Genomic DNA, 23,549 nt, shown 5'->3' on the forward strand with positions numbered 1-23,549 from the left:
AGAGTGTAAGAAGCTTGGGTCCTGTCGACCTCTAAAATTCGGCAATACCAGCGTCACATGCGTCACTTTCGTGCTGTCTCATCAGAAGTGATCTAAAGCAACGAAGTAGCACGGGATGAGAACGACAGTGATATCTATATATAGGAGGGGCTGGACCAAAGCTGGAACCTCGTGGAGCGCTGCAAGATGATTGATATGTGGGGTTTAACGTCCCAAAACCACTATATGATTATGAGAGACGCCGTAGTGGGGGCTCCAGAAATTTCGACCGCCTGGGGTTCCTTACGTGCACCCAAATCTGAGTACACGGGCCTACAACATTTCCGCCTCCATCGGAAATGCAGCCACCACAGCCGGAATTCTATCCCGCGACCTGCAGGCCAGCAGCCGAGTACCTTAGCCACTAGACCACCGCGGCGGGGCAGTTGCGATGAACTTTCATAAACGAACATGACGCAGTCGCAACTGCCACGAAATCTGTTTTGCAAGGATTGCCACCATTCTCTTCGATTCAAGTCTTCTATTTCGTTTTCTCATAATTAGTGGGAAAAGTGAAAGCTTACCAAACGCTATGATTGCGGCCGCCAGGTGTCGCCGATGACACATGTGCTATACATATAGTGTGCATTTGATAGCGAGACCGATATTACCGAAATAGACAAGGCATTAGGCCAATATTAAACAAATCTTTTTGACGATTTCGATGGCAAACGTCACCTCCCCCCGGTTATAAATGAAACGCTCATAGCACACATCCATTCATCGATCCGTCCATTCATCATTTCATCCATGCATTCATCCATGCATCCATTGATCCGCATGTCCGTCCGTACATCCGTCCGTCCGTACATCCATCTATGCATCCATGCATCCATCCGTCCATACATTCATCCAATCGTTTATTCATCCATCTGTCCATCTATCATTACGTTCATCTATCCATCCATCCACCAATACAGTCCATCTGCTAAAGAACATTTAGTTCAAGGCAGGTTAGCTTACTACCAGATGTCCGGGGCTTAGCCATACATTTTTTTCGAGGCTGTGGAGGGGGAAGGTAGGGGACTGATGTAACTTTTATGAATTACTTTGTGTGTTTCTATGGTGCAAGAATACATACGTTCGCAAAACTAATAAAAAAGTCGGGCAGGATTTCAACCCTTTTCCCTCGCTAGCCAGTGCCGCTTGCAACCCAGCATCAATGTGGTTGCTAATTAATCTCGCCATCCTCTCCGTCATGCACGCACGACTATATTTTTCTTTAAAGCTTCATTTCTTATTATAGTTCGACTTCGTACAAAATGCGGAAAATACTGGCTTCCTATATTCGATCACTCTTACCACTACAGGCAGTAAGTTTCACACGACTTTTTTTTATCCTATGCGATTGTTTTCGCTAATCAATTGAGACGCTTCGTGGCATGCACTTATGCCTTCATAACCTTCAGAGTTGCCGTTTCACTCATTCGTTCATGCGAACTTGTTCATTCATGTGAGTCAGCCCTAAGTCTCGCTTCGCTCGATCTCTCATTGGTTCATTCGACCTATATCTCGCTAAACCGTTCGCCTACTCTCTTTGCTTATAACTCTCTCCCACTAATTTCGACTGCACAGTGACACCCCACCAATCTGCACGGAGTCCCGATGAACGCACGCACCTAAACTTTTTTTTTTTTTTAATTCCGGAGAACAGCCAACCGTGGAATTCCCCAGCTCACGCAATCCGTCTCTCCGGCTTGACAGCGAGCATGTACCACGTTTCATCATCGAAGTTTAGGAGCATTCCGCAGACACATGCCGCAGCTGCGCATACCGCGGCAGCTGCGTGCCGGCGCTCGGGCTTCGCGGCCGTCGCCGCTTCGAGTCGCGTGCCGTTGTGGGATAGTCATTCATCCTCGGAGAGTGCGCGGCACGAGTGTGGACGGCGATGCTGAGCACGTCGGCATGGCTGCGTGCAAAAATGGTCGCCCACTTAGACTTGCGCAGCGTTCGCCTTTACAAGACGATGGGGGAGGAGGAATAAAAAGAGAAAGAGAAACAAATCCATTTGATTTACTGGCAGACGGCTATCCTAGTCCTGCGAAGGGAGGGTCATCGTGATGCGGCCACCCACGTGCTCGCTATCACTCCAGCACATCGGCAGGCACGCGTGATGGTGGGAGTGGCAAGGGCTGCCCGCAGAGCGGATAAGGAGGGAGTGGTTCTAGAGAGGGAAGAAGCAGAAAAAAATTGGCCCCGTATCTGCATGTTACACTGCAAATGTCGTCGAAAGACGATAGTCTTGCGTCTGGAGAGACTGAACAAACGTTTATTTAATGTTCTGCGCAAGAAAATTGGTCAATGGTATTCTGGAGGCACTGCGTTTCAGTGCCTCGAGCGTGCAGCGGAGGCGAACGAGCCCATCAAGCACGTCACAATGACATGAGTGCTATCTGGCAGTGAGACATGAGTGCTATGTGACAGTTATCTCGGAAAACGAAGCACGTGGCATGCGCGCCCGTCTTGGAGGCGATAAGGTGTAGAACACAAGTCGACGGGTTGGTGTCACCACCGTGTCGTCTTAGCAAAGCGTTGGAAACAGTTGCATTTTCGTGCAAGCGTTGCATTCTCAGCGCAGCGTGACAAGCACTACGGTCCTAAAATTACTTAAGTATGCATTTTCTAGTAAAAACACATACATACAGCATATTAAGGTATTGTCATGGTTCCTCATATATGCGCAAAAATTGTTTTTAATTGACAACCACATAAGTATGAGTGCTGAAAAAAAGGTAGGAATAAACTTTATCTTGTATCCGGCGTGTTAGTGGGCCGGGCTCCCGCCCAGGTGTCGGCTAGAAGGTCTTGCATCCTAGCGGCTTCCTCGGCCCGCTGGATCGCCCATAGCTGATCGTCCAGGGCTGAACTGAGCAGCACGGCCAGCCAACGCGCGCGGTGACTGTCGGTGGAGGCCGCGTTGCATCTTGAGCACTATTGGCGGGCGCTGCGGATGAGGTCGGCCGTTTGGGGCATCGTCTAGTGCCGTTTAGGGGACCGTTAAGGGTGGATGAACAGACAAATGTACAAAAAGACAGAAACATCAAAATTTTTGCGTCGAAGGTCCCCAAGGAAGACTATCGTCTTTAAAAAGTATGCTAGTTTCTGCCTCCCGTCGTGGGGAAAGGGCTCAGCGCATTCAGGGAGAAGGAATGGGGAAGTAAAGATAATAGGAAGAGATAATACAGGAAGAAAGGGTGATTAGATGACTACGTAATCCAACTGGCACTACGAAGTTAGGGTGTACGCCAACAGGCTATTTTATGGATGGGTTTGTGTGCCACCGTGTTGGGCTGTTCACCCTTGTGTTTTGTTTCTTTAACAACCAAACAAACAGTGTTATGGTATACGTATATGCATGAGAACGGTGGGGTTGGTGCATAATATTTTAGGGCCTTATTAATCCACATTGCTATATACGAATACGAGAAACATCGGCTTGTCAACCCAAGCTTTTTGTTTATTTGTTCACATTTTCCCCGTGTACAGGTATTGTTCTAAAACACCAAATTTGGAAATGTACGTTCTGGCAATTTCAGCAGATGAGAGAGAGAGATGGTGTGATTTGTTGGGTATTTGGATGTTGCGCGGTGAACCGAGTCGTGCTTAGCGGAGCGAGATAAGAAACTGTGGTAAGTAGAGCTCAGGGGTTGCCCTTCTGAAATTCGCGCTTGTACCAAAGTTTTATTGTCCAGGAACGAAACAGACAAAACACAATTAATCACCCCCCCCCCCCCCCCCATGCGCACCTCAAACTACTATATGTAGAGCTTGAGATTTCGCCGTGGTGAGCGAATGTGCAAAGCGAAAACGTCATCAGCGCTCCGTAAGGGAATTGACTTAAGTGGGAAAGCTCCACCTATTGTTTATCCTGCTGATGCTATTCAATATTCTTGCATGCACCAACTACTTGAATTCTGAGGTAATAGCTATCGTACTTTTCAGAGTTTCCTTGACTTTTCAGAACTCCCGTAAGAGTGAAACTTGACTCGCTACTATTGTAGCTGTGACAGACTATGCCAAACACCTCGTCCGTCAAAGCAGTAAATATTAACGGTAAACGTTTTCTTCAATACGGCATAGCTTTAAAACTGCGTCTCTCATAATCATATGGTGGTTTTGGGACATTAAACCCCCACAAATTAATCAATACCTTTAAAACTATCACAGTAGCTGCTGTTTTGGGGCAAAGCTGTAGGCTGCGTTTAAACTTTTGGCGCGTATTGTGGAAGATATTTCACAACTTATTCGTGAATAACAGCCTTCTTTAAACGAACACACTCGTACATAACCCCAGTAAACGTTGAGATGTCGCAATCGGCACAAATGCTAATAATGCAGATGGCCTCCAGCTATTTGCGGCGCTTTTTTTTTTCTCTCTCTCTTTATATGTCACCGCTCATTGGCGGAGGCCAGCGTAACGGACCACGGTTGCACGCGTGGATTTTTGCCGACCGAGAGCACCCTTCCAGCTGACTTCGCGAGGCTTTGCAGCAGTGCATACTAAACTGACGGCACTGCGTGAAACAGTCGCCGTCGTGAGGATCCAGTAATGATGGAGGTGGGAGGGCTTGCACTGTGCACAAACACTGTCCGTCAGCTCAGCGGCAGTACACCTGCACGATCAGGAGGAGCGTGTGGAAAGAATGCATCCGATCCACGTGTCGCTCTGTGAAGCCACCATCTGGATAATCTGGACTGTCCGCGCATAACGTCGGCAGATAGGCGGCGAAGGTAACTTTAATTTTCTACCTTTCGACTTCTCCCTTACCGCTTAAATTTATGCGCACTAAAGCAAACAGAACGAAAGGTCACTAGAGCCCACCGCGGTGGTCTAGTGGCTAAGGTACTCGGCTGCTGACCCGCAGGGCGCGGGATCGAATCCAGGCTGCGGCGGCTGCATTTCCGATGGAGGCGGAAATGTTGTAGGCCCATGTGCTCAGATTTGGGTGCACGTTAAAGAACCCCTTGTGGTCGAAATTTCCGGAGCCCTCCACTATGGCATCTCTCATAATCAAATGGTGGTTTTGGGACGTTAAAACCCACAAATCAATCAACCAAGGTCAAAACAACCGTCATGGCTAACTTTTTTTTTCGTACGTGACTGAGCCTTGACTGAGGCTAACTAAACCAGTAGCTTCGATTAATTGCTCTATTTGACTAAGTGTTAGAGAATGCCACTCGACCACGTGCCTTGTGGCACCTTCTAGCAAAAAAAAAAGGGTTCCACATTTGCAGCCCGAGTTTCATACCACGTTACTCATATGGTTTTGGCATCTAAAGCCACACTTATTATTATTATTATTATTATTATTATTATTATTATTATTATTATTATTATTATTATTATTATTATTATTATTATTATTATTATTATTATTATTATTATTAAGGCCCATTCAGAGACACAAGTAACACAACACGCGTCAACATCATTGCACAGGAGAGCGCCGCAACCAGTTCAGCAGTATGTTACGGTCATACTGCGGATAATGGACACGCGCATACTCAGCGGTTTTCGGCAATAATGTTGTTTTATCTAGGATAGCACCACCACACTGTCAACACCACCAGTATATCTCTCTTCGTTACATTTATCTTGCCTTTTCTTTCTTTTTAGTTCTTTTTTTTTTTAGTGCTGCGCACGCTTCTTTGTTATCTATGGCTGGGAGTCAGTGAAGGGGCAGTGTCTTAGCAGAGCAGTGGCTTGCAGTGGCGCTTCGACTGCTTGCGGTGGCCAGGACGGCCCCCTCCTCTACCCTACTGCTCGCAGTTAAAATCAATCAACTCATCGCCCCCTTGCCCCCGTCTCTAGGGTTCATTGTCTGTCGGTTTCATAATATGTGCGAAATACAGAAAAATATGAGCCCCTTGGACGACGTCACTGCTCACTAACTAGATATTGTAGCGACACTTCAGGGTTGATTAAGCTAGACACATCTGACGACTATTCAGACGAAGAAGTGTGGGAGCAATTCCGCACAGGCAAGCGATGACAACTCGACACGATGATTTCGGGGAGCACTCATTGGGGGTTTATTTATCTAATACAACTCAAATTTACACAATGCACTAAGTCACAAATACAAAACATAGAAAATGATGGTATACCCCTCGGTTTGCATGACTGGTCTTCGGTGGTGAGATGCGCTGTTGACCCCGAGTCTGCGCACCCCAAAAAGGGCCCGAGTCGCTGCTTAAATAGGGTTTTCCAGCATCCACGGGTGCGCGGACCAATCAGGTAAGCCTAGGATAACCAATCCCAACACGAATTTTCATGGTCGCGTGGAGCCTGCCTCGCAACAAAACTGTAGAAGCTTTTTTGAAATGGGCACATTTTCTAAAACGGCCTTGACGCGCACACGAGTGCTCAAATGTTGGCCCCCGATTGCCCCGGAGGACGCAAGTGGCGGCTCGCTCGTTTGGGGTGGTAATGGTAGTGGTTAGAAGAGGAGAAAGGCACCTAATTTCTGCAGCCCGGTCGGAAGCACAGCGCGGTGCTTGGTTTGGCGCGAAGCGCAAGGTGACCGACTGGATGCAGCTTTTTCTGTTCAGACTCTCATTCTTCGTCGAGGTGCCCACCTCGAGACAAGTCATTAAATAGCACCTCTAGCAAGAGCATCTGGCCAAGAACGAACTCCAGCTGTAGCTGAAAAAGAAAAAGCTTCCCGCGAGACATTGCCTTCGCGACAATATTTTGAACTCGTGAACTTTTGGAACATTTTGATTGGGGCACAAGTTTCGATGACTAATTTAGGCATTGCGAAGTACACCTAATCTACCTTTTTTGTTCACCGCTTTCACCAGGAATCAAATGAAGCTCGCAGTGCAGTCAAACTTCACTTGTACGACAATAAATAGTCATCAGGAAACATTATTATCAACGCTCCAGTGGTTCTCTACACCAGTTCTTCTTCAGCTGAAAACTTTCGGCTTCTATTCAAGCAGACAACTAATCCTGTTCAAAGCTGATTGGGGCTCAGTGTTCGTTAAAATCATGGCCCCTGTGATCAGCTTCGGTGGTGCACAGTTGGTGCAGCTGATAACAAGGGTCCCTGAAAGTATGCTGCAATAAGTGCAGTTATAGTTACTCAAGGGACCAATGTTCCTACAAGCAGCTGCATACAAGTAACGCAATGGATAATAGGTCCTCCATAGGCCTTGTGATGAACCGTAAGATGCTCATGAATGAAACACAGCTCCTACTTCACTGAACATTATTATGAATCAAGTGCGTGATTCACTTGCTTTTCATTGATTTAGCTATTTCGTATATGCTCCATGTTTACAGCTCATTGTCAGTTAACCTCACAGAATTGGCTTGGGTCATCTTAATACGAGTGGGGTAGGAGCTTTGTACATCGCGGTATATGCACCGTACAGTGCATATATGCACCTCACCTGGATAGACCTGACACCGCGCATTCTTTGTCTTCAAAGTCATGCTAGTGATACAGTTCATCAGGCGACTCTAACAGTAGATCTGACTGCGATGCTTTTGTTCTCGTTTTCAAAGGTACACTCTAATGATTCAAGCGCAACCTATGATAATGGCAACACATATACTTGTAAAATACAGCACACAAGGAAAAAATTCTACATCTTGCAATGCTTCGACAGGGACAGTTGTAGATAAGTTGGATCCGATTCCAGCCCTTCTTCGAATAAACTTTCCACCGCTGAATGTTGTCACAAGTTGCATACACTTCTTTGGACAGACCCTTTCTGATCATGACGCACCGACTCTCTTCAGTAGGTCCTGCCGTGCAGAGTACACGCATTCCTATGGATCTTTCACTGAGTGTTAACATATCTGGAAGTGCGAATGAGCACTGTCATTGGCGACGACAACATACTCGCTCCGTTTCCTTGGCGAGTGAGAGGCTTGCACCGAGAATTCTAAGTCGAGTATACGACTGCTAATAAATTCTCTGCGAGCATTGCAGAAAGCGACGTTTCAAAAGAATCTGAATGGGTGCGCTGTCAAAAGCAGTGTGCATCGGCGGAAGGGTCTCAGACTCTCATTGCACGTTGTTGACGACGGAATCTGCAAGGGTAAGGCAGGTAGGAGATAGGAGCGTAATCTGTTCCGTAAGAACGAAGCCCGTCAAAGAACTCCATTCATTTCCTCTGTTTGCGTTATCTGCACAAAGGGAGAATGAAGAATGTCGTCAACGCTTGCGAGACTTTGCCGACGGGGCCCAAAAGCACGATAATTACGCGGGCACACTTATCTCTCGTAATTAGTGGGAGGGGGGGGGGTGTTGTGAAACCAACGTTACTGCGGTGACACCGTGCGAATACAGATGTGACGTTGCGTCCGGAAAGGCTTCTGTTTTGACAAGTCTGTTTTTACTACAGCCCCTGTTATTGCGGTTGGCGGGTTATATTTTTCTTTGTTATGCTTAACAACCCAGAACGCGATGCTCAATGTGCCAATTTGTAAACAGTGGATTCTCCTCCAACGTTCTTCTATATGGCTATGGTAAACTCTAATTCATGCGTGCAAAGACTTCTAGCATGTATGTGACACCGAAATTAGGCAATCCCAATTCATCACCACTGGTACAATAATAGACTACGCCGAGGCAAAAAACACCAACTCAAATTGCCAGACAGACGTAACGAATACTGAGAAAGGCCTTGATAAACCATCGGGGTTAACTAATTGCTAGCCAACAGGCAACACGTTACCGATTCGATGGTTAACCGTTTGTAAGGAGTGCTCGAGAAAGGACGTTTTCAGAAATATAGGGGTCCTTTCACACTGGTAGTTGCGTGAGCTCGATACCAATCATTTAGACTGCAATGCGTCGTCATTCGCCATGACCTTTCGGAGCGAACACTTAGAAGGCACATGCGAGAAAGTATGTAAATATGTATTTGTGAAGCATAGCTCTGAAACAGCAAAAATACCATTTTCGCATGAGCACACCCACGCCAACTGGTAAAAAGCGTGAAATCGAATTATGTTCTGCCCCGCCACGGTGGTCTAGTGGCTAAGGTACTCGGCTGCTGACCCGCAGGTCGCGGGATCGCATCCCGGCGTCGGCGGCTGCATTTCCGATGGAGGCGGAAATGCTGCAGGCCCGTGTGCTCAGATTTAGGTGCACGTTTAAGAACCCCAGGTGGTCGAAATTTCCTGAGCCCTCCACTACGGCGTGTCTCATAATCATATCGTGGTTTTGGGACGTTAAGCCGCACATACCAATCGAATTATGTTCTCCGAAAGGCGTTGATCTCACCATAGTATACTGAGAGGTAAGATCATTGTTTACGCCAACTAAATCAAACCAACTTTTACAATAAATGAATTTCAATGAACGTTCATTTTCTGACGTCCCGACGTGGTTCCTAATTACACCAACAAGAATGTATTTGTCGCGCCATTTTTGTGCTACTATAAGACGTATTTTTTGCTGAAATTAGAGCAGGCAGTAGGTGTGTAGGAAGGTAGGTAAATACTGAACTTTATTGAACTTCTGATGAAGTCATCTCCAAATTTTCATTGAATAAGCTCAGGCCACTACCACGTTGGGACGGAAAGGCCGAGCCTTACCGCTGTGCCGTGGCCTGGGGTTTTCATCGTGGCTTTTGAGCAGACAATGAAAAGTGTTTTGCGGGATTCTTCTGATCCGTGTGTTGCTGTAAAGAGCAGCACTCGCAGAGCATGTGGTTAAAATCACTGTATCCATCGCAGTCGGCCGCATGAATGGGACACATCCGTGAAAAGACAATAAAGAAAGGAAAAGCTTCAGTTGTGAGCAGCCACCGGACTACAAGTCTTTGTACCGCCCTTCAGTAGCCACTGGTTTCTTTGTATCGTTCTTTATCCAGGCAAGCATATGGTTCACATACCGGAAGTCGGCGGGTAGTGCAGAATCTCTACTTATGCAGTGACTCAAACTTGGAGCTTCGTGAACGCCGCGTTTGGTGTAGGTGGCATGCCTTGTTATCGCACCTATCTCATGCCATGCATGCTTCAAAAATAGAAAGAAGGTCTTTCACCCTCAACGAATACTCGCTTTCCCAAAGCTTGTCCACAAGAAGTGTGGCAGCTTGGGCTGGTTGGTATGACATGATGATAGTTATAGCGCGAGAACAGAACGACGACACAGAGACAAGAAGGACTTCCTTCTAGCACTCGTGTCCTTCATGACCTTCTTGTTCTCTGTGTCATCGCTCTGTTCTCGTGCTATAACTATCGTCTTGTCCACAAGCCACGGCAGGTTTTGGAACGACCTCGAAAGACACGTGGGCTATCTGCCTTGCGCATCCAGTGTTTATTGTTTTCGATATTGATGCGACCGTTTGAACTCGGTGCAAAATATTGTCAGCTTCCTTGTTTTCACTCCAACGCATGTTTGAGGGCATACTTTCAGCTAGGAATCAAACGCACACTTCTCTACGCACACAACAACGGCATCACAGAGGCGCTCAAATCTTACTGCCGCCGAACCTACGGGGAATACAGTTTGCTTTACGTTATAGAACGTTATACCTAAGGAGTGAAACCCTCCTCTCCCATCTTTAGAGCGTAGAGTAGCCGATGGGAGACCTTCGTGATTGACCTCCATGTGCCTCTTTTCTGTTTCTTTCCTTGCTGGAGCTGTGAATGGTTTCCGCGCTTCTCATCACATTATTGAATTGCGGAAGCATCCGAAACACTGTCATTAAAACCATGCATTTGTTTTCATGGGAAACTTTTCTCTGTCACCCTCCTGGAATAGCATCCTCTGCGGGAGGCAAATACTTCTCCGTGCCTCATGGACACATTGGAATTCCCGAACTAAAGATGGCCACATGATCAAGTTCCCGAGGCAACATGCATTAGGGCTTGTGTTGCTACAATTTTTTTAACGTTGAGGTAGAACAGTATTTTGGGGGGTGTACCAAGGCTTTCCCAGAGTTTGTACGAGGACAAAACGCACAATCCACAAGTGTCTGCCTTGCTTCTACAGTCGGAACCGGCTGCTATCTAAGCGACGGTCCTCTAACACCTCAACCCTAAATTGATGTTCATCCAAGCTCACACGTCTTTTGTGGGTATACTGCGGTTACCGTTATTTTACTGGACCCTGAGCAACGTTCCACAATGCTATACACCAGCAGGAGGCAATGATAACAGGTGTTACTGTAGTGGTACATAATGACCGCAGTGTACAAACGACATCTGCTGATAGAAGTCAGTATACGTTTGATCTACCGCTAAGCACTTGCGCCCTCACACTTGCGAGTCATTTGAAATAACGGCATACGGCAATGGAATGCAGGATTTCTCGGGAAGCCGGAGACAGGAAAGCAGAATCTCGTGTCGTATCTGACAAGACAACGTCGCTACTGCTCTCCTCCCACATAAGTGCTCGTACACGCCCAGACTTTCATATCATAGAATTCCCTGTTCGGTACGCGATCAAGCTCCTTTCGTGTGCTGAGATCTAGACTGCATGACATAAACTACAACGGCAGTACAGTGGTCATTTGGCACGCCTTCGAGAGTAGAGGAAATCAGAGTTACAAGTGTTTGAGATTAAAACGAAGGAGTAGAGACAGAGGAACGACAAGCGCGCTAATTATTCTTTCGCTCGTTCCCGCCAGAGGCACGCGAGAGATAACGGCTCAGCAACTGTCGGGTAGGGATTGACAGCATACCCATATGCTCGGAAAGCCTGCGCGGCGACCCTGAATCATGACGGCTGCTCGGGCTGTTTCATCACACACCGCCGCCTTCCTGGGATTCCACGGCGCGGACAATTTCCACGCACGTGGTCGCTCGTGTGCATGAGGGTAGCGGTCGAAATGGAGGGAGAGGGGCCGGCCGCAGATAAATAAATAAATCGCCATGGCGTCGGTGCACAAAGAAAATTCCTGCAACGCCGAGTCACGTCCCATTCCAACGCAAGTCGACTGCAATGCGGAGCAGCTGGTGCGTCCGCTCATGATTTCACGTAAACCTCTGTTCGTACCGGTGGTCGAAACGCCGTTCCGCGAGTGTCTCTCTGGCCGGCGACCACGGCGCAGACTGCTCGGTGTCGGCGCCGTTTCTCAACAGCCGAAGACGTCGTTATAGCGAAGCCCCTGCCGTCCTCGACGGACGATCCTGCTTGAGACGGCGCGGTGAACTGTGGACTGCTCCGTTGAACTCTGTAGGATGGTGTGCCCGAGGACTGAGTCGTTCACAACCAAACCACCTCCCGTCGGCAGTTATACGGCTCGATTACCTAGCGACACCGGGTAAGTTTTTCTTTACTTTGTTTACAGAGCAAGCTGTTTCCACGGCGGATGCGCAAGAGTGGCCCGCGGGAAATTCAAACATTTGGCACGGCGTTGCATCTCCTACAGCCCTTTGAGAAACTACCCGTAAAAGCACTCACACCCAATACGTTCAAAGTTTTTGGTGCCATAATTACGTTCAGGTGATTCTCTAAAGTTGTCATCTTTACTTTTCACTTTCTTTTTAATTTTAGATGGGAAAGCTTCACTGTACACTATTATGGACGTGCTACGCTCACTATATCAAATATCGATATGTGCATCTTTCTATGTAACTATAAAAGAGCGTCCGTAGTAAATAATTGATTCATGTGTTCACAGGGGAACATACTTGTATTGTACACCGACGCGCAGTCGCTAATACGGGGCTGTCGTCATCAATGTCTGCTAGCAAGAGTGGTATATTATCAGTAATAAGTGCACAATCGTAGTGCACCAGCAACGTGTGTCCGTTGCCAAAACCACCAGAACCGTGTACGTTGAGACTATATGTGACTTAACTTCTTGAGACGATGATGTTTCTTTAGGTGACTTGTGTGTAGAGCATCCCACTAAGCCGATTGGCATCAATTGAAATGACCATGTCAAACTACAGGCGTTCGTAGATTTCTATTTCCTAAACGTAAGCTAAATATCAAAGAACGGTTTGTCCTCAACCATCCTAAACTTTATACGTTACTTTATTCAGTTGGGCCACGTATTGCAAGCGGTGTAAGTCGATTCTAAAGAGCAGGCGTGTCATGCTAAGAATCCAAGCGTCTGTGCCTATCAATCGAAATTCCCGAACTCTGCAGGTATATCAGCCACCTCCTTAGTGCAAGAGTATCGCACAGGCGTTGAAAACGTCAAATCATGCTCACCGCGTTTTTAACTAAAAGAATATCAAGCATAGAGATGCCATAAATTGAAAGAGATGTCGAACGCCAGAACAAATGCAATAACTTGCACGCCGTACGTATATGACTTAAGTTTGATTATTGATATTCTTACTGACTGAGATCATTAACTTAGACCGATATACTTACTGTTTTAACAGATGGTCATAAGATACCATGTCATTGCTTTGAAGTCAAGTCATTCAATCGTCTTTCGACGTTCAAATACAGAGTTATACTAACCTAATTGGCTAAAGAAAGAAAGAGTTACTGTGTCACTGCAGTGCTGAAGCGATGAATTGCGATAGCAAGTACTTGGCCTGCTATGCCAAATAAGGCTAGCTGCAAATTCGTTCAGGATTCGATCATGCGTAACTCTGCAAGATGCTTGCGTGAGGGAACATGACCACCGTAGTGAGCGAAGTGATCTTCGTGACATCTATCGCCTCAAAGTGAAACAACCGCTGAGAACACAGCTCGTACAAAGGCGCGATTCGTCTACTGGCATCCATTTACATAGCAAGCGCCAGTGGACACGACCACGTCTGTTCGATCAAAGTTCGCAGTTCTTTCCTTAGCGACGCAGGCCACCTCGAGGTGACTCTCTACGCACAGTCGGGCGAGGGAAAAGTCCGGAGCGTTGAAGCTCAAATCTTTGTCTGAGCTGCAACCTTTGGTAGCCCTCACTCACTTTCACTCGGACATTGAACGTTAGAAGCGCGGGGTGAGGTTATCGATTTGGACTTTATTCGTAACATGGCGGCGACGGCAAATGTTCACCTTGAGTGACTATAGCATTTCTGTCTAAGTAAGGCACTTGAAACGCCACCGTTACTACGTGATTGCTCGTCAGGAGAGTTCTTACGCTTCACCTCCATATTTCGAGAAAAATGAGCGGTCTACTTTAGAGAATCTGACACCAAACGGCGCATCAGGAAGCAGCGTTCCTGGAATCTACTGCTACGGTCGTCAACATCATGTCTTGCTGTTTAGACGTCTTGAATGCATCTGTTTGAGAGTTCTGTTCTCTTTGAGCGTACGAGAAAGACAGCAGCATGTATTTTAAGAAGAGCGCTTGCTTTTCTATCTGCTTAGCTTCAGCGCCATCACACCACAGTTGGGTTATCGTGAGTTCTTTGCAGGCTCTGCATAAAAAGTCCTGCGTGACAACGCATGACAGTGTTACAATGGCATCACGCAGCGTCCTACATAGCAGTCCAGTCTCGTCCAGTCCAAACAATCAGTATAAATAGCCGTTCGACATTGCAATTAAGTTAGGCGTAGCTAACTTGATTGCTTAGTCACATTTGAAAAGGTGCAAAATCATACTGCAAAAGAAAGACAAGGAAGATCATCAAACGTAAATGACAACTCATTTTAGAACACAACAAGGCAGGTTAAACGGCGAATTCGAAATTAGATCTTGGAGGCTGGGAAGATACGCCTGGTACACTTAAGCCCAAACCTGAAAGGCCAACTACGGTGATTTTTTGACCATGTCAAAGTAATGGTGCTTTTATGTTTCCCAGACGCTCCTGTCATGGGCTTGATGGCAGAAATACTTAGCAAAGTTTAGAATAATCTTAAATAGGCAAAAACGTGCAACACCGAAACTGAAACCCGACCGCAGTAGTGTCTTCGTGTGGCGTAACCGTTGGTAAAAACCACGCAAACCAGAAGCCGTGCAAGACATGCCGATCTTGCCAGCGCTGGGTATGACAGCTGCCTGCGAAAGCGACGAAGAGCAGCCATTCAGGGGACAGGTGACTCCATCGCAACAGCCGCACCATGTCTGTTAATGACTGTGCTGTGTGCGCAAGCTCCTCGGAGCTGTCGAAAAACGGCAGCTGAGATTCGGACACCGGTCCAAATTCCCCAAGAGGAATGTCAATTGCTAGTTGTGTATTCCATTGTCAGATGACGCCACCTGTCCAGGCCGCTTTGGTTTGGGGGGTCGTGATCGGTGAGATGCTATCGCTGAAAAGTTTGCGGAGTAACTGTAGCTTCCTAATAGTAGGTATAGGAAGTGTGCATATGGCTGGCAATACTTCAGTTTTAGATTACGCTGACAGGGCTGAGGGAAATTCATTTAGGCCAAGTACACACACCCTTTCGCATGACGGGCTTGGCCCAGTCATGGTGCACCTTGTAGAAATTATATAGGATATTTCTACGCGGTAATGTTTTTTTTTGTTTACAAAATACTGCAGGCCAAAAAAAGGGCCCTAACAAGAGGCGAATGTACAAAAAAAATGCATTTAAACAACGCGAAACCCACACAAACGTTAGAAAATGTCAATAATATATAATGCGCAAAAAATAACACAGTATAAATATAAAACAAAAAAACAAAAACAAATATGACAACAAGGAGAGCGCAAACCGTTCAATTATTAAAAAGAAGCAATGCGAGATGCAGACACCGGAAATAGGCAAAAACAAAAGTAGGTACCAAAACTTAGTTAAACGTAAAATATTAACATATTTCAAGTTAAAGCCACGTTAATAAAAATGCGTGATATGTAGATACTCATATACAAGTGAAAAAAATCAAAGAAAGAAACCCTTTCCAGAAGTTGTTGTGATCATTTATTAATTGTGGATCAGGGAACATGAGATAAGCAATTAATAAAGGTATAAATATAGCATAGAAATGACTGTCAAATGATTACATGTTCTAAAATATCGGCGTTAGAAATACGTGAAAAGGGTAGGTTGTTCCCGTCTGTGTTGGTGCGTGGAAAGAAGAAATATTTGAAAAGATTAGTTCTTGTACGATAAGGTGTTCACGAGTCACCGTTACGATGCCGGGTCCTACGAGCAATAGGTTGTTCTAAATAACAACTCTGGTTTATAGCTAAAATATTATTCTTGAGCGAAAACAGAAATTTTAAACTCTGGATTTTTCTACGTAACTGAAGTGGTTGAATGCTACGCTGCGTCATCAGACTGGATGGTGAATCGCTATTACGCTATTTAGAAAAGATGAATCTCACAGCTTTACGCTGAAGTGTGCTCACTTAGTAATGCTCGCGCATGGAACCTCTTCGGTCGGTGCAGTATTAAGGAAGTTTTCCTGAAATGAGCTGGCACCAATTCGATATATAGTACCGAGACGAAGGGTAATCGTGACCTCCGAGTGTTTTCCGAATGTTCAGGCAATTATTCGGGGAATCGTGTGCAACCGCAAGACAACAACACCTGTCATCCATCGCTATCGAGCCCACAACGAATTGAAACTCGCGCGCCGAACCAACGACACGTTCAATGGCTAAGCAACACACGCGGCCAGCGCCTTGTCGGCACACTTCGGTTCCATTACTTCCGTCGCTTTGAAGTAAGTGTTCGCACACACACACACATTGTTACTAACGATTGTTAGAAGACAGTTGGGAGAGAGTCGGGGCAATCTATAAAATTCATTTGTAAACAATCTGCGCATCTCTTCAGCCTGTAATTGTGAACGAGTGATGGAAACGTGCAAATGAACGTGAATTTAATGGAGTTCTATTGACCTCGAAAAACCACGGAAGATGGCGTTTTCGAGGCTTAGTAGTTATAGGCTACGAGAAAGCTCGCTTAACCCTTAGATGCTCGCTGTTGCTCTGGAAAAACAACCCCACATAACCTTATATATATATATATATATATATCGAGTTAGATGTATATTTGATGTGCATAATATCTGGCTATAAGTTGCCTTATGATAAAGGCTAAGCAACTGGATTTGTCTGGACGAAACATAACTGAACCAGCAGATTGGTTACCTGCCAGTGGCCACAATAATGCCTGCGGTGAAGTCACGTTTCCCACAGTGTTTCAGTCTTGGCTCGATTAGCTGATATTATATTTATTCAAAATTTATTCAATTAGTCAACTGCAAGAGATAGTTCTTTTGTGAGAAGCTGGAAACTTTGCTGCATCTGGCGGCGTGAATCTCACTCAAACACTTTTTTCCATGTGGCCTGTGAGATCACTATCGCAACGCGAACAAACCCAATGTTATCCCAAAGAATACATCAGAGAACGCGAACGCCGACGTGAGCATGCCACAAGCAGACAACAAAGTTCAGTATTAGCGTCATCTCCAGCTTTTCTTTTTTCGAGCTTCACTAGCGGAACAAAGCTTCCTGCATACTGACCCAGCTTTTTTTTTCTCTCCTGTTTACGTTGAAACCCGGGGTTGCAGTTTTGAAAGTGAGGGGACTGGGATGGCCGTAAACAACGACAACGTGAAAATATGTCGGTGCTGCTCAGTGTGACCGTGTTTTTCGAACCAGCTGCGTGCCATGAATCAGCGCTACAAAGGCCTTTAGCTAGGATGTATCACGTTCGCATGGGAACCAAACACAGCTTGTTTTTTTTTTTTTCATTTTTGTTTACAAAAATAGTGAACTGCGGGTCAACGCCAGTTTTGCTTTTCTCTTCACCGCCAACGTCCTCACGAACGTACAATGCGATGTAACTGCAGCAGTCGAAGGCGCCTTGACTTCCTGTTTTGGTTAGAATAATACGGAAGCAGGACAACCTCGGCCCAACTTAAAGTGACGCATTGGTTTTCGTTAGCCCGTGTGGCGTTTATTCCGAGTGTTTCCGCGACAGAGTTCACTTGAGTCCGAAGTCTATTAAAAGCAGGTCGTTACCAATGGTGGGAGTCTACTCATGAAAGAGAAATGGGATGGAGCATTTATAAATTATGACGTGATGCTTAACCACCACCATTCACGTGAGCTGGCTCTTCAAGTGGACAGTTGGGCAATTAGATACGCATTTGTGATGAAAAGCAGCCCATAAAAACGATTTACTTATGGAAGAGCGCCCGTCCCGTTTTCTTTTGTAAAGTTCCTCGTTCTGATGCTCTTTTTTATTGGATTGTGTGACAACGGTAGCACGTGGAAGATTAACTTGAAATATAACAGTAAAACTTTAGGTATTATTCACTGCTCAGGTAACGATGGGAGAAGTAGGACGGGTCACATTAATTGACATGATCACAGCGCAGTAGATGATGAGGTCTATCAATCATTTTATTTCCTTTTAATTAGGATGAGTACAAGACTAAAAGCTCAAGAGCTTCATGAGGTCCCGATCCCGTTCACAAGTTTGCTAAGCAGCAGGAATGGCAGTCAATCATGCGGTATTAGATATTCAGTTCGCAGTCGGCGAGAAAGAAAGGAAGCATCTCTGAGTGCGAAGGTGGTAGGGTTAACCGCTTTTGGAAAAACCGCCATGCTTCCCAGCTCTGGCGAAAGGTATATATAAGGGAGCTTGGGGAAATTATAGATTTGGGAGGGTCATGTAAGGCAAACGACTCATGACCAGTGGGTACGAAAGGCAGACTCAAAAAGTAAAAAAAATCTATGGGGCGCCAAAAAAAATGATTTGCAGAAGACTTGGTCTCTTGGTAGCTGTTGTCAGTAAGCCTGAGTTCTGCTTCCCAAATAGAAAAAAAATCACAATTTTACCGCAAGGGCGAAGCAATGAATGCGATAGCAAGAAACCTATCGATTTGGAGTATCTGTGGTAATATGGACAAAAATTGTAGCGTTATACGAAGCAGGGCTGGCAGCTAACTTTTTTTTTTTTGGAACTGATTTCGAGTAACTCTACAAAACGCTGGTCTAAGACAATACGCCTTCTCAATGCACAGCCGTGGTTTTCTCACACTTTCTTCGTATTGAGAGCACGGAACATCGAAGGGTAGACGAGCCACTTGCCGATCCTAGAGAGAAAGCTCGCCTCATAGATCGCGACCATCACATTATGATCGAAATTGACAGTTGCTGCTCTAGAGACAAGTCACCTCTCTTCCTACGCGGCACTTCATACTCCTTCAAAACGGTGCGTTTTCTCCCTGCTTGAATAGCAATCGACGGCGGGTTTCGAAGGTGGGTTGATACTATATCGCAAGCACCCTGAGTGCGACGGAGTAGGACCAGCTCGTTACATCTCCGTTTAACTCTCATTGGTCGGCCCCGCTCGACGGTAGAAAATGCGATAAGGAGGACGCTCTGTATATGGCAAATGAGGACGATGCCGACGGCAATAACCCGTCTAGAGTGTGCACATATCGCAACAAAATAGTTTGGTACTAACGCCGGCCGTACGAGCATGACATTTAGTAAAGTGTTTTCGTCCAATGGCCTGCGTTGTGCTGCAAGGATAATCAACTAGAAGTAATAAAATAACGTACACGTCCGATAAATAGGACCTGTGAGTTTTTAACCTTCATTTAGGAAAGTTTGGGGCTTCCAGTAACCACCGCGTTAACACTATTTTAAGCCGCTCACCCACACAGAACTGGCAAGCGACGGTGTGAATGCACACGTGCAACGTTGTTCTGTAATACGTATTGCATTCTCTGGCTGTACGAGACTTTGTCGCTGAAGCCAGCAGAAATAAACTTAATATGGACGATAGTCCGACGAAGAAAGTCATTGTCAAAATACATACATTTGCATTGCATGTCAGGTGACTACAGCGCACTAGTAGTTTAATGACCGTTAGCCTTTCATTTTCATCCTTATGTCACGGCTTCGAGCTTGTTGATCCTAACATAGCAGTAGTCCATATAGTAAGTTAGCGCTTACACTTTGAAATGTCAAAACGAATACTACTGGTCCAGTTGTTACATCAGAAAATGAAATCGCGAAGTGGTTACCACTTGACTTCAACATGCGTGGTATTTCGACGATGATAGAACGCTGCGGTACAACCGCATACATATGATTACTTGTGACACCAAATTACGGGGTCGAATCATCAGCAAATTCACGTCTTTGTGAAACATGACGCTGTTAAGTAACATCCAATTCCACAAATCTTTTAATTCGTGGTTAATATTGGGTATAGGCTGGTTGCCGTTCCCAAACGCATTCTCAGCGCTATACGATTAGCTGGACTTTCCTTGAATGAACAACTCTGCGTATAAAAGACGCTTTTTTTTTATTTCCGCTTGCGTTCTTGTGCAGCAGCAATGCTAAAATCTGAGCCTAATGCTGAAGAAACGCTGAATTTATTTAAGAGGGCTCACCAACGCGAGCGCCCATAGAGAATACATGTGTACTTTTTGAAGTTCTAGCTCATCCCAATTTGGTCAGATTCACATGGAGTTTTCAGCACTGTGTTCCTTTTTTGTGTATGGAAGAAATGTATCAGACAGAGTTTTTTACTCAGACTTATACTCAGCTGTCAAGCCACATAAATAGCATTGTTGAAGCTACAGGTGTGTTGTGACAAAAGCGAGAAGTTGGAGGACCGCTAAGCCGTAATTAGTTTTGACCCCACGGTATCATTCGGTGCGGTTCAGGCAGAAAACCCAGGAATGTTTTCAGACAAAGTGGTCATTACTCAAGCAGTCTCGGGCAAGTTTTCAGCAGTGCTACTTTCATACGCGGGGTGAACTTTCAGGGATTTGGAGAGATTTAGACAGACACGCAGAGCATGATCAAACTTCCCACCTTTTTTATGGGGTGTACGTGCTGCCATCTATCAGCACAAAAACTTAAAATCGAAGTTGCTTTGAAGCTGGTGAGCCCTCCTAACGAAGTGCATGGTAATTATCACGACATCATACTATACTCCGCAATCTACTGGAGCCACACGTTCGCTCAACAGTCCTCCCTAAACATTTCCGGATAACGGTGGCTTTATAAGGGTGCTTTATAAGGGTATACTTCAACCATACAATGACTTAATCAGCAGACACAGCTCTGCACTTCTTTTCCCCGTATCCGACATTGCTTAGCGTTTTTTGCATCCGTGCGAATGACAGGTGGTCTTCTGAGGGATGTGGCGGAAACTTTTTTACCTCCCGCACTTATCTGCGAAGTTATGTGACGTGAGGGAACACAACACCCCGCGCACTAAAAAAAAAACAATAAAGTGAAAAGTGCTGCTTGCTCGAAGCAAACACACATCTTGCCTGTCGGTGCAGCAGAGCACCGCGCTTTGAGTTCACGTGCCGACCGAGCCAACGCTAGGGAGCGGAGTTTTAAAGTGACCACGGCGACTCACTGCCATTGGTCGACGGCGTTCGACCAATGGGAGGAAAGCACTGCGTCGCGACGCCAGCGCCGCGGGGCGTTTATTTGGCGGCATGTTCGGGCACTAGGCCAACAGTGGAACGCTTTTACATTCACGTGCGACAGGACGAGTTTGTCCGTACACCTTTCGGGGCACGTGCTATTGTGCCGTTGTGTTACAACAGTGCAGCCAGCAGGCGTTCATCCGAAGCCATGTATCGAGACGGCAAAGCCGGCGTCAATCTGAACCCGTGAGTTCCGAGCATTCGTTATAATCTCACATGCTTGAACGTAAACAGCTGGTGCGGTGCTTTAACGAATTGCGTTTCTCCCATTGGTCTAATTCTTGCGCAACATTTATGTCTGTTTGCCTTCGTTTATAGTTCTCTAACGAACTCACCACCTAAAAATGGCAGAACTACGTAGTGAACGGGGTAACTTCGTGTCAACGGCTAGTATTCATTGTCGCTTCCTTAAGAACGCATTTGCGATATTGTACTGCTTTTTAATCAGTATACCAGTCACCTGTTGGTCACATGATCACGTAAACTTGGAACCTAATAACGTACAAATCCAATATAATCAGTTAGTTATATGAAGAAAAAATCAGTTGGTGTCCTAGAGAACATGACAAATGAACCAACAGACCAGAAGCAAGATATGAAACAGGTCAACTGCTCAGCCACGTCGCTCTTGACTCGTGAATAACATCGACGTCTTAGATAACCACTAGTTAAATAATTTGGGCACACACAGCCAGAGTAGTTCATTTGCAGCCTCCAGTGAAGTCTACTTTACCTATTTTGGCTCACTGGTCACCTAATGAAGCCAATCTTCAAGCGTAGTGTTTTCGCTGTAAGTTAAACACGCTGAAGCCTGTTAATAGAACATACACGTTCCAAACACACTGCAACAAGTAACAAAGCACAGCCTTCATGGCGTTACAAGAAATGTAACTAGAACATGATAAAAAAAAGCTGAAAACGCTAAGGAACAACCAACCAGCAGCTGTAATGTGCGTGATATCTACAGATGCGGTAAAAATTAATCAAAACAGAGGAATAGACATTCGTGTGTTTTTTATTACCTTGAATGACGTCTGTAGTCTCAAGATATCCCAAAAATTTATTGCCTGAAGCATTATGCCGAAGATAATTATTCGCATTGGGGCATATAGATTCACTGCAACATCCCAAAGTTTGGGCAAGTTAGTTGACACTGAAAGTCTTTTGGGGGGCTCTTGAACCTATTTTAACACAGCACACGACTACGTGGACACAAGAGAAGAGACTAATCGTAGCGCCCTCTTCTTCTCTTGTGTCCGCGTAGTGGTGCACTGCATGTGTTAAAATATGTTCAAGTACCATCACCAACTGGCCCAGGTTTCAGTCCTTTTTTCAAGTTCTGGGTACATATTCATCCGGGAAAACAGCACTGCGAATATGCAGGACAATGGTGGTCTACGAACAACAACCAGTGTTTTCACACATTAATCTGTCCTACGTGTACTCCCACTCTTCGGAATTCGATTACACGACTGCGTTAAACTTGTCGCAGCATTCACACCTAAGGCAGCGCAACGCGTCAAGATACGACGGCCCGTCATCCTCTGCAGAGCAGCGCAGACGGAGAAATTCCACTGCCGCTGCATCTTCGCAATCGAGGTTTACGTTCGCGGCTTCCGGACTTCTCCGTGACCGTAAAGTACAGCGGCTACGTCATAGATACGGAGGCTCGTCGTAAAGTTGCATACCGCGACAGGCGTGTGTGTGCACTCCCATCACCGCAAGCGAGTGCGAAAGGAGTTCCTAAAGACTCCGTTTTGAACGCTTCTAACGAACACGTTCATTCGGCGAAACGATAGTTTTAGCGCGAGAACAAAACGGCGACACAGAGACAAGAAGGACACGAAGAACATACCAACTAGCCCAAGCTGCCACACTTCTAAGTTACATTCGGCGAAAGTTTCAATCACCACAAGCGGGCGGATGCGGTAAGCTTGAAAAATAAAGGTCGTCTGATATATTCGTGATTATCAGCTCTGTCGTAAGCTTTACTTTGCTGGTTTAAGCCCACGTACATTTATAGAGAGCCCATGAAATGCAGTATTATAAGAGATGTTTAGCAAGCCGCGCTGAATTCCGGCTGTCATTGTGACATCAATATGTCTATCGATGTTGTGGCGACATAATGAAAACGAAACAATGAAGCACATGATATATATATATATATATATATATATATATATATATATATATATACATATATATATATATATATATATATATATATATATATATATATATATATATATATATATATATATATATATATATATATA

The 23,549-nt window shown here is 45.6% G+C and overlaps 1 protein-coding gene across 8 annotated transcripts in view; it reads left to right on the top strand.

Annotated features, from left to right (window-relative positions):
• The window catches only part of LOC119163914 (prestin), a 280,268-nt gene that overhangs the window by 217,955 nt on the left and 38,764 nt on the right, over positions 1 to 23,549 (top strand). Inside the window, exon 1 of one of the 8 annotated variants that reach the window (XM_075872467.1) lies at positions 11,890 to 12,270. The exons of 6 other annotated variants lie outside the window; for them this stretch is intronic. In XM_075872467.1, the coding sequence (XP_075728582.1) occupies positions 12,188 to 12,270 (83 nt within the window). In that variant the 5' untranslated portion in view covers positions 11,890 to 12,187. Of the gene's footprint in view, positions 1 to 11,889; positions 12,271 to 21,190; positions 21,460 to 23,549 lie in introns of those variants that run through there. One more of the 8 variants, XM_037415981.2, reaches the window with a different exon arrangement.

The sequence above is a fragment of the Rhipicephalus microplus genome, chromosome 8 (genome assembly GCF_043290135.1).
Source record: "Rhipicephalus microplus isolate Deutch F79 chromosome 8, USDA_Rmic, whole genome shotgun sequence".
Taxonomy (NCBI): domain Eukaryota; kingdom Metazoa; phylum Arthropoda; class Arachnida; order Ixodida; family Ixodidae; genus Rhipicephalus; species Rhipicephalus microplus.